The 12135-nt window shown below is 55.8% G+C and overlaps 1 protein-coding gene across 1 annotated transcript; it reads left to right on the plus strand.

Annotated features, from left to right (window-relative positions):
• The first annotated feature begins 2853 nt into the window (after positions 1–2853).
• F5144DRAFT_235712 (fungal-specific transcription factor domain-containing protein) lies at positions 2854–5807 on the plus strand. The gene is made up of 2 exons (XM_066783297.1): positions 2854–3349; positions 3412–5807. Exons 1-2 carry the CDS (start codon positions 3177–3179, stop codon positions 5672–5674), a joined length of 2436 nt encoding a protein of 811 aa, XP_066643054.1. The 5' UTR covers positions 2854–3176; the 3' UTR covers positions 5675–5807.
• The last annotated feature ends 6328 nt before the right edge of the window (positions 5808–12135 follow it).

The following is a 12135-nucleotide window of genomic DNA, read 5'->3' on the forward strand; positions in this document are numbered from 1 at the left end:
TTCACCACCGCATACCGCATGGCGCTGATGGCGGGGTGCAGCGCGTAACGGAGGGGAGCACGTGGGGTTCCTCGTGAGTCGGCTAGGCGCCACACGCCGTTTCAGGGTGTGGAGGTGTAGGCCGTCTATCCGAACCTTCCACCTTTCCACTTGAGCCACTCGCCAGCCACGGTTTCTGCATTCCCAGGCAGGCCCTGACGTCGTCGTTCCTGCCTCCCGTCTCTGTGCCACTGCAAATGCGATGGATGCCCTTGCCATGGAGCCACTGCCAGGCACAACCCACCCGAGCCCGCTACTCCATATTCTCCATGCTCTCCCCAATCCCTACTTGGTGTCTACGCTATCCTCTCGTTATGCAAGCCACCAGCACAGACAGCCAAGACAATGCGCAATTCCATATTTGCAAAGTTATTCACACCTGCGGTTTTTTCTAGAAGGCGAAGATCGCAGAAGCTGACAGACTTGATGTCGCCCTGACCCTGCGCTTTCGGCGACGCCTTGCCAGGATTGTTGCCCCCAAAAACAGGGCCCCCGGTCACCGTGGGGTCTGTTCACCAGCGTTGTCGAATTGTTGGTTAACCCCCTCCCCTCGATTCCGGCTGCTCGGCCACGGCACAGCCGGTAATGTCGCTTTGATCTCGCACAAGGTCAGGGTCCCAGGGAAGCCGTGCGACGTAGGGCGCAGGTTGATCTCCCAAACGCCGATAACGGTAGCATTGTCCACACCCTTGTCCGGCAGACGAACGAAACCAGGGGAAACAAGAGCGGGAATCAAAAACTTCGATGATATCTCGACTTCTCTCTTCCGGCTCGGGCAAGGTCCTGAGAAAGGGACCTGAGGGGACCCGCGGCCGGCGGCAGACAAACTGCGTCACGAAACGACGCGGATGCGCCGAAATGACAGGACGCAAGACGGCAGAGAACGAGAGCCGAGCCGCGTCCTTCGTGGGTCCAGATTTCCACCAGCGTTCGAGGCCCAGCGAGAAGAGCCAACCTTATTGATGAATACATTTCCATAGCGGGGTCGCCAGGATTACGGAGCGGCCGGACCAAAAAACCTAACCCCCCTTCCGTTCGTGACGAACGCTTGGTGGGTGCTGCTCGGTGCCCTGCCGCGCGGAATTGGGGCGCTGGAAACAGTGGAGAGGCGGCTCGGAAAGCTTCCACAAGCAACAAACGCCGTGGCGACCTCTCCCAGATCACGCAGGCGCTGTCCAAACTGGGACATCAACACCGTTCGGGTAGATTAACGCCCAGTCATGTGCCCTCGACGACAGCTGAACTCGCCACTGGCCTCTCTATACCGCCGCTCTTTTCTCTCCAACCCCCGCAGCAAGAGAGGCGAACAACCTGGCAGCAAGCCTAGAACAGGTTCCTGCCTGGCCCCGGTCTCGATCGCCTCGAACCCGTCATCTGGTACGATCCAAGTGAAGTCTATCGGAAAGGGTACTGATAGGTGACCATCTCTGGGAACGTCGTATGCACCTACCATATGAGTTTGCAACGGAGCGGGCTGGAGTGCTGCGCTTTCTCTCATTAGGCGCGCCACATCCGTTTTCGTCGACAGCCATGCCGCCAGTTTGCCCAATCTTGCCCAGGTCCCAAAAGGAGCGCTCGAACTCCCAGCATGCTTAACGGTACAGACGGTGAAGCTGGGAACACCAGACCCACACCACCACCACCCCGGACTCTTACCCCTGTCTGCCCTGATCGGAGGGGCCAGCGGGCAGATCCCTGGGCGCTGGCCGTTGAGGAGAGCCGGATGCCAATCAGACGACGAACACGCAGCCATCTCCCCACAATCGGCTGGCCGTCCCTCGTTCCAGCTCTCTCCAACGCGCGCTCCACTGTTCTCCAATTCTTCTCCTGACGCCCCTGGCCAAAACTCCAACACAGAAACAGTGGTGCGCGATGTCCTTGCGCGGCGCATCCCCTCTCATCTCGCTATATTTACTTGACTCCAACAGGTCAGGGACAGGGAAGAGCGAGGCGACAACATCTGCCAGCCGTGCTGGGCCTACGTCAGGAGGATGAGCCTTTGCTCGGAGACGATGCCGAATCCTGCAGCCACCACTCTCTCGTCTGCTCCCCAATCGCCTCGGCAGCCGATACTTCACTGCAACATCATCAGGATATTCGGCTAGTACTTCGATTGCTTTCCGCAGTACGACCAAGTACAACGTCGCCGCCCCACGTGCGGTGTGGCGGGGACATCCCTGGCTGACGTGCAGCTAGAGAGCCAGGAACGTCTTGGGGTACGAAGTACCTCTGAGCGCTTCCCCTCCATCCTTCATGCACCCCGGCCCTGGCGCTGAAACCTCAGGACAGGGAGGCCGCTGACTGGCTGGCTGATGACCGCTCATGCTCCCCAGACTGCTGCGTTTTTTTTTCTCCAAACGAGCCGCCCTCTCCGCGTCAAGCTGCCTTTCGGGACGCCGGGTGGGCGTGACCTGTACTGAAGCTGATATTAATATGTGGGCTCAGGTACCAGCGGCTCGATCATGCCTGATTGGCCGTGCGCCTCAGTGAGTTCGTGAGCGAGCGAGCAGCCTTGTCCCCTGTCAATCACAGGTACCTGATGGTTTTCAATGCCAGTTCACAAATACGGACGGCATTGACCATGATACGCGAACTTAGCAGGACGCTGGACATTGCCTCACACACTCTATCTCAACCTTACTCGGGCAAGTTATACCGGGACCCATACCAGCGTAGATTGCGTTGGCAATGGGACGGTCCCAGTCCCGCTCAAGCGCCCACTCCGCTAGTTAGTTGCTACGCTGGGAGACGAGGGGGGGTGGAAGCAGTCCCGCAACGGACTTTTTCTCCACACAATGGCGGCCTGGGCAGCCGACCATCTTTCCAAATCTCGCACTCCCCACACTTCCCGGGAGCCCCATCCCCAACTCCTAGCTGCATCCATCAATGTAGATATATAAGTCTGCATCTGCTCCCCACGTTCTCGCCTCGCCCCGTCATTGCCCGTGCCTATCTTTATCATCGTGGCTGCCGACGAGAGGTCTAATCCCAGTCCATTGTCACCATCGTCCATGTACAACAAGCTTCTGTAAAATCATCTACCTCCTCACGACTCTTACGACCCGGTGTCACTCCTCGGGCCGGCCCCTAGCATTCCAGAGATACCCTTGATTCCCTTCACCTCAGATTCTTCCACCATGGCACCAACCATCCCAGTGCCCACACAGGGCGGCATGTTCCACACCTTCCAAGGCGTCACACCACGCAAAGCATCAACAGATTCCCAAGACAGCACCAAGACCAGCGGATCAGGGACCGCTAAGAGGATAACCACACCACACGCCTGTGCCGAGTGCAAGAGACGCAAGATGTAAGTTGGACCTTGGTCCATTGGACTTGAAACGGGAGATCTAACGGGTGGTCTCTTTACAGTCGGTGTGACGGCCAGCAACCTTGCGGTCAATGTCTCTCCAGCAGGGCACCCAAGAGGTGCTTCTACGACAAGCACCGGCAGCGGGTGATCCCCTCACGCAAGACCCTCGAAGCCCTCTCACAGTCACTCGAAGAATGCCGCTCCATCCTGAAGCGGTTGTATCCCAACCAGGAGGTCCAGGCTTTGCTGCCCCTATCACGACAGGAGCTCCTTAACCTCCTGGACCGGCCCGTAATAGACACCTCGGTCGGCGGTCTCCCATCACCACCCATCAACACCTCGCCCATCTCAGACATGGGCTCGCCAATGATGACCAAGTCGGAAAACATCCTGGAGCAGCTTCCGTCGAGAGACACCGAATGGGACGAGGAACGGAGGGGGAGAGACCCAATCCCCGCCGAGGCTGACGACATCAACGCTCTCTCGCTCTCCGTGGACAGGCAAGCATCCTACCTCGGCGCCTCTTCCATCAAGGCTGCCTTGATGGTCATGCTCAAGGTGCAGCCCAGCTTGAGGAACACCCTCGCCGCGCCTCTGAGCGGCGTCGAGATGTCACACAACTTCCCCGCTGTGAGGCAAAAGTCTTCGGCGGCGCCGAAAGACCCTCAGCGGATCCCGTGGTCCTGGAAGGGCCAGACCCTGATCGACGCCTACTTCAAGCGCATCCACGTCTTCGTCCCGATGCTTGACGAAAGCGCCTTCCGGGCCGACTACCTTGAAGGACAGCGAACCGACGCTCCCTGGCTAGCACTGCTCAACATGGTGTTTGCCATGGGAAGCATCGCTGCCATGAAATCCGACGACTACAACCACATCAACTACTACAACCGCGCCATGGAGCACTTGCCCATGGACGCCTTCGGCAGCAGCCACATCGAGATGGTTCAAGCCCTCGCCCTCATCGGCGGCTACTACCTACACTACATTAACCGCCCCAACATGGCTAACGCCGTCCTCGGCGCCGCCATCCGCATGGCCAGCGCTCTCGGCCTGCACCGCGAGTCTCTCGCTCAGTCCAGCAGTGACATCATCGCGGCCGAGACTCGCCGGCGCACTTGGTGGTCTCTCTTCTGCCTCGATACTTGGGCGACCACTACCATGGGTCGCCCCTCCTTCGGCCGCTGGGGACCGGCCATCAACATCCGGCCGCCCGAGTTTGGCATCAACGCCAGCCGCGACTCGTCGCAGCACGCCGGCATCCTGCCGCTGATCGAGAACATCAAGTTCTGCAAGATCGCGACCCAGATTCAAGACATGCTCGCCATCACACCGCTCCTGAACACCGAAGACCGCTGCAACCTCGACTCGCAGCTCGTTGCCTGGTACACCTCGCTGCCCTGGCTACTGCGCACCACAGACCCCTGCGCGGAGCCGCTCTACATGGCCCGCTGCATCATGAAGTGGCGCTACCAGAACCTACGCATGCTGCTGCACCGACCGGTGCTCCTCTCGCTCGCCTCGTCGGGCCTAAACCCGCACACGCAGGCATGCGACGCCGACCTGGCCGCCATCGAGACGTGCCGCGACCTCGCTGCGCAGACTATCGACGATATCGCGCGCGAGTGGGCGCGGAACCAGATGAGCGGCTGGAACGCGGTCTGGTTTCTGTACCAGGCTGCCATGGTGCCGCTTGTCAGCGTCTTCTGGCAGTGGGGGTCGCCGCGCGTGCCCGAGTGGCTCAAGCAGATCGAAGCCGTCCTGGACCTGCTCGAGGTCATGGAGGAGTGGTCGCTGGCCGCTCGCCGGTCGCGCGAGGTCGTCTGGCGCATGTACGAGGCTGCCCGCCAGCTCGTCGCCCAGCAGCGCGCCAGCGCCAGCCCCTCCATCCAGGTGCTCACTAGCGGTGGCGCCGCCGGCGCTGAAGGTATGCTCATGGCCAGCCCGGGCTCCGCCGACGCCGCGGGTATGCACATGAGCCCCATCGGCCTCGAGCCCGTCGATGGCCTCGGCCTCATGGGCCTGCTCGACCAGGGCGGCCTGTGGGGAGACCTCGACGGCATGTACTGGGGCAGCCAGCACAGCCATTCTGGGAGCATGAGCCTGGGTAGCCCCGTCGACGAATCGGCCATGGCCGCCGCCGCCGCTCACGAGTTTGCCGCTGCTGCGGCTTACCACCCGGGCGCACCTACCACTGCGGGCCCGCATGAGGGCATGGTGCACGCCGTTGACTACGGCGGCCTTATGGGCCACCACGGACACCCCCATCACGGAGGCCACCACCATCACCAGGCAGCGGCGATGGAGTTTGGATACGTCCAATAATCTATCTACCTATCTTTCTTTACTCTCAACCTCACCTTTACACCACTCTCTCCTCCCCTCCTTCTCGCCTCCTTCATCTCTCCCTTCTCCTGCCGGCCTTGTCAGGTCTTGGCAGGGAGGCCTTTTCGGCCCGGGGCGGACGGCAGAAAGGGGGTGTGGGTGGGAGTCTGTGGCTTGTTCCCCCAGGAAAATGTGGGGTACAGGGGTTGGGAGTCTTTTTTTGGGTGGTGGTGTGGTGTGTGTGGGCTAGGGAGGGGGGTGTTTGATGATGCACTGCACCCCCCCTCTCTCATGCGCCTCTTTTTTTCTCTCTTTTTCCCTTTTTCAAATTGTTCATGACGACGGGAAATGTGTCTTGATGTGTGTGGATGACGGATATACCAGGAACGTTGCTGTTTTTATGACCCCATGTGTACATGCGATTCGCTACTCAAATTGGGAAGGGGTGGGCGGCGGCATGGGAAAATCACGGACTGTACAAAGTACTCTCAGGAAGAGGGGGGGAAACGGATGGCAAGGCAGGGCAAGGCATGGTGCACTGGGATGGGGAGTCGGTTTACAAGCCTTTACTTCTTCTGTCTATACTTAGCTTTCAAATTCACATTTGGCTGCCTCACAGCTTTTTCACCTGCTCCTGCTCTTACTTCTGCTCTTGATCCTTGTGATGCGCTGCAAAATTCGGGGAAATGGCCCGACTTAGATTGGGCAGGGCAAAATGGCGCGCGGCCCTTGTTTGAATACCCGGAATGAGAGGGCAGCGAGAAGACAGTGAAGTGAGGGTATAGCAGATGGCTTGTCACCCTCCCTCGGTCCACCGCCCAAGCTCACTGGTTGTGCTTCTGAAAAGTACATGGCCATTGACTATACCCAACCTCTCCCCGCATTCTGACCTGCAGCATTTGCTTCCTTGCCGGCATCTTTGATGTTGTGATCGTCTGCTACCCCGGATATTGATGGAAGCCTTCCAAAGGTTCTAGCGTGCTGCCGACGCCCAATGAGAAGCACGTACCGGCTTGGGCAGGTTGGAGCCGGCTTTCCACCTCGCGATCGTCTCTGCCGTGGTGACGGTCCACGTCGCATGGCATATTTTTTGCTGCTGCTGGACTTTGCAACCGGGGGGCGGTGCGGTCTCTGATTTCTTGAGATCAGCCGGCGTAGGGTCTCTTTGGGCGCGCTAGCCCGTGGAAAGGCGGGAAAGACCGCGAGGGTCGCTCATGTGAAAATGCGACCTTTCACTTTTCGAAAAAAACCTGGGTGGGCCGCTAATCACTGATGGCAGGATGGATGTCAGGGCCGATGCGCCAGAGCGCCAAGCGGTGCTTGGACCTTGAACTTGACTCTTCGAGGCTGTGATCTGCGAAGCGACTTCCCCATGATTCTTCTCGGGTTGTTCTAAGGTTTTACGAACGAGGAGGGAGGAGAAGATCGGCATTCAGCTGCTGGGGGGGTTTCCCCAGCTCTGCTGAAGTCCCAGGGTGATGCCCGTTGACTAGCGTAGCCACAAGGGGAGGAGACGGGTTTTCGGAATCGTGATTTTTGTCCAGGCCAACCCCGTCCTTGAAGCCCGCGCCTGCGAAGTACCTTCATGGATCATCATCCCTCAGTCCGTTCGGCGGCTAGTTCGCAGTTCGTGGCCGCGGTAAGCTGTGAGAGTCGGAAATTCCGAGGGGTCTCTCCTGATACACGCCGACCATGTCCATCCATCCCTTGCTTTTGCATACTGAGCCCACTTGGACGACGACACTGCACGGCGTCCAAGAGTCCACTCAGGGCCGTGGCATCCGATGAAACTGGGCAAGGCGTTTGGGCGGGCGCGCGCTTGGCTGTGAGCAGAGAGAAAAACGGTTTCCTGAAGCGGAGCCGAGAGCCGAAACGGCGGAATATGATTGGGTGGCTGAATGCTTCGGGACTTCGCATCGAAACCGCTTGGCAATCTGGATTTGCGGCCCGTTGCGCGGGGTCGTGTCTGGCCTGGTACCTGTCGGACCAGGGGAGACGCCAGTTCGTTGCACCAAGTTACCAAGGTACCGAGTACCTTCGGGTGGGGACCCCTGGACGCTGCAGGGCTGCAAGTGATGGTTGTTGGAGAGTGCGGGGTATGCACCCCAGCTCTCTGAGACCTGGGGCAGAAAATTGAAGATGCGGGGATGAACTCCATCCCAACCGCTGGATCTTGAGGACTTGGGGCAACCACCTGCCTTTTCAGGTCGACGTGACGACGAAATAACCAGGTGGAATGGAGTATATGCCTCTGGTGATAATGCTTTTTTAACAACGGTGCGTCTCCCGACAACACCCAGCCAGACCGATCCCCAGGACGGGCTTCTCTGGTCGGGAAAAGTAGCGAGAATGCGGGGTAGGTGTGACAAGACTCACAAGAGATCGCCAGGTGCTTCTTTTCACTCTCTTTCCCCTTTTCGGCCCCGCCAACCGTCGACAAGAAAGCTTGGCGCCTGGCGGTGTCCAGTGCCGCCAGAGATCTCCACCTCAAATCCACATTCGGCGTCTTCTACTTCATTGCCGGTGGCATGTGGGGATTGGCGGGCTCACGGGCGACAGTATGTGCCGTGCAGGATGCGAGGTGGATAATGGCTCGGTCTTTCAAACTGCTGCAAGTCCTCGGTCTGGTCACCCGAATGACTTGGCCTTCGCACAATGTTTGTTGTCCGTCTGCAACTGCCGGATGTGCCGAGAGGTCCGGCGACCGCCCCTCGGAGGTCGGTGTTGGGCGGGTCTGGGAGACGGTCACATCGGCGAGACGAGGCCGGGTCGGGATCCGCGCCGAAACCGGACCTAGCTTGTTCGGGAAGAGCAAAGTCCGACGGTGGCCGCAAAACCACCGAGTTTGGTTCCAAAGAGCCGTGTCTGTTCGTTGGGCTGTCGTAGCATTGTCGTCAGTGAGCCAGTGTCGATTCAAGTCTGGTGCCGATTCTTTCTCTCCGAAGTATCGACTTTGTCGTCGCTTGGACCTTTGGAAGTATCCTCTGCCTACCTCCGGCTATTCGAGTTGATAGGCAACAAGCTCAGTTGCCATGTCCCGGTGTTGCACTAGCCAATTGCGCTCTGAGATCGGTTCTGGGACACATTGAAGCATTGTTGACCGATTGTGGAAGTAAAGGGTTGCAGTACCGACTAACGGGGCCAACATCGGGTGGCACTGCATGGGAAGTCAAAGACAGATCGCAAGTAGCCGCAGGATGGCCATTTAACTGAGATCCGATGTTCTTCAAGTTTGGTGTTCCTGAGAAAACTTTTCAGTCGCTGCGCGTCGGATTGGCTGAACTGATGCAATCCATCAGGTTAGGGAACGTGGTTGATGGGCAGGAGCAACCCACTACCTCAGACAGCTTCGGGCCCGTCCTGCTGAGTGAAATTCGCGACTGCTATCAACGCAACCGGTGTCAGAAAATGTGGCCGATGAGGTACATGTACCAGTTCTGGAAATAAATAGCACCGACGATGGGCAGATGAGCTTGAGGTTGCATGGGGAGGCAATACGGGAACGGTGAGGCGATCGTGCCTCCTCAGCAGATGCGAAAGCAAAAAGAAAAAGGAAAAGAAGAAAAGGAGGGAGGAAGGAAACGAGAGAAGAGAACTGGTAAACTCCTTTCACAGCTATAATTGATGGGTGTGTTGTTATATATCAGATTCACAAGAAGCAGCACATCTAAGGTAGGTAGTCAGCGGTTTAGACGCTTGCCTTTTCATATTCGGAACTTGGAGGAAGCAATTTAGTTGCTTGAAAGCAAATGTATCGTATATGTGTCTACGCCACGACAAGCTATAGACAAAGGTTGGGTTACGATAATAAGAGAATTGAGGCCCAGCCGGTGCGACAATTGTAGCCAACACCTACATGTGCATCGGACTACTTTTCTCGTTGCTGTCTATATTAAAGGCAATGTTCCCGTGCGCCTATTATACAAGCCCCTTACCACATTCTCTACATGCGCTGGATTAGAAGGCGTTTGTCCTTTCAATGTCACACTTACTCTCATTCAAGGCTTCGTGCTTCAGAAACCATCACTGAGATTGTGGTTTGTAACGCTGGATTCACTTCTAGCTTCTAACGTTGAGTCTCGCTGGAGGTGTAGTTTCGGACAGGCATTAGATGTTTGTTGCCCTCATCGGCAATACCAACTAAGAAGACTACAGATTTTTAGTTTAGAGTCCTAAAATGCTGCAAAAAAGTTATAACCGCCATGAATTAAGAGACAAGTACTGGTCGAGATAGAATGGATTCGGTTATTATTGGGACGGCCGCTCGCTGTTGAAGTTCGGGATTGAGAGCGTATAAACCTGTTCGTACGAACATCTTAAATGGGCTACCACATTATTTAATTAAAGCCCATTGAGATGAGTGGCAAAAAGAAGAGATAGATATAGCAAGTATTCGAACGTAGAGGACTGGCAGTAGTGATAGATACATGTATTCTCGCTGGACATTGGTGAAGGCGAGAGCATAGCCGTGGCCTGATCGATGTGAGGTCATTTACAAACATTGTTGCCAGCGTTTACTGAAACGATTGCTGGGGAAAGGGTGTTAATCTTATAGCATGAACAGTGGCCTACTTTCATCGGCAACAGAGTGACAGTACAGCTGGTGTCTCCTTGTGTTGGACTGCTAGGCTTACCAGTTCCTCCCTGTGTATATGTAATATGTTGTGATTGTGGACAGAGATATGGCGCACGTAAATTTTTGATAAGCCTCATCTATTCAGCATCTAGCATATCACTAAAGGTAAAATGGATTGGAAGTGTATGGTGTTAGTTTGTGGGTAAGAAAATGGATAGCCTAAGCAACGCATATACAATTCTAGACACAGCGTATAGGAAACAAGCTACCGTAACTTTGGGCTCTTGATATAAAGAGCTTTTCCACACTCAGGTCCTTAGATACGATACGGTCTTAGGGGGTTGAACTAAAAAGTAGGTTCTCCATGGCGTGGACCTGAGACCCCAATATACATGCAGCTCCGTTGCAACCTTGAAGTCAAGGTGAGCTCAGAGTGTAATGACTGTCTGAGTAACACACAACATTGGCACGGGTTCAAATTTTGATGGAATATGTGATACTCGCCCAGTCACTGTTGCATTCAGCCTTCAACTCAGCCTTCCGCTCAGTGACCGGTGAGCAGAGCACACTACTCTCGGTTGCCGTTGCAAGCAGGTCAAAGGCGCAGCAATGGCCGAAAAATACAAGTCAGTCTGCTACCTGTTCAGGCTGTCCGACAGTAACTAGAAGGCGTGTTAGGGCTGCGGACTGGTGATAGGTTCCCAAGGAGGCAGTGAGATATGCTCCACTGAGGTGCTGCGTGATCCGCACTATACAAAGTATGCCGTGCATACAGCTAGGCTACAACCCGCAGCTACCTTGCCTAGGTAGGTAGCCAACCAATGAATGAACTGGCTGCTCATATGGTTGGTTGGTGGTTTGTCTCTTAGTCTCAACGTTGTTTGATGCTGTTTTACAACACTCTGTAGGTACTCTCCCCCCCAAAATAGTGACACTGTGTCATAACCAACACCAAATTATTTTATTTTATTTTTATCTCGTGCTAGGTCTCCCTTGCTCAAAGATGATCCTGAGAAAGTTGTGTGACCACCCTCAGGCTGTCTGTTTGGGGGCTGCAAGGAGGTGTCACACTGTGCTAACACGGTGCCGCTCACCCACAATATTCTTTCGGTAAAGAAGGCACTTAAACTCTTTAAAACTCGACCGAAAACAAGACATCATCACATCACATATTCCACCCGATCGGGTTTATGTCGTTTGTCTTGTGATGTTGCGTGTACGGCTGCCGTTGGAGAGACAAGTGAACCGGCCTGTCGGGCTCGGGTAGCGGCACACGGCTCGCGGCACACTGCGGACGGCTCACGTCACACGGCAGACGACAAACAGTCGACAAAGGCGGTGGGCGTTGGCGTTTTTCGGCTGTGGCCATGCAAGGTTCTTTTTCTGCTGTCAAAAAGTGTCAAATCGAGGCTCAACAAAACCAATATCTCGGCTATGGCCCGAGTTGATTAGCTGATACAGGCATTCAAAACGTCGCAAGAGCCGAGCTAACTCCACGGGCCGCAGAGCTTGAAAGCACGCCATCCAATCACAGACTCGAGACAACCGAGTTTAGGATTTGCTTAAGGCTGAAAGCAGAACCCTTTAAGCGAGTCCGAGTGCGAATGGTCAGAACTGATCCGTGGCGTCTGACCTGCATCCAACAAGCATCACAACGGCCCAACAACAACTCCGAAAGGGGGAGGTGGTATGGGGGGCCGTCTCGCGTGCATGGCCCTGATGGGGAAAATCATCGCTTATGGTTTTGAAGATGGATCATGGATGGATCATGGATGGGAATTCCCTCGCTGGATTCGCCGTTTGCTTCCCAATGGAATATCGATACCCACTCCCATTGCTCAGGGATAGCTAACATAGCAGTCGTAATATTACTGATCATTCATCA

Source organism: Chaetomium tenue, assembly GCF_020726465.1.
Source record: "Chaetomium tenue strain MPI-SDFR-AT-0079 chromosome Unknown F5144scaffold_4, whole genome shotgun sequence".
NCBI classification, from domain to species: domain Eukaryota; kingdom Fungi; phylum Ascomycota; class Sordariomycetes; order Sordariales; family Chaetomiaceae; genus Chaetomium; species Chaetomium tenue.

Excerpts from the sequence above, each read along its gene's own strand:
- F5144DRAFT_235712 (XM_066783297.1), top strand. The coding sequence starts at position 3,177 with ATGGCACCAACCATCCCAGTGCCCACACAGGGCGGCATGTTCCACACC. Across the intron at positions 3,350-3,411 it reads GAGTGCAAGAGACGCAAGAT|TCGGTGTGACGGCCAGCAAC; the intron begins GTAAGTTGGACC and ends GTCTCTTTACAG.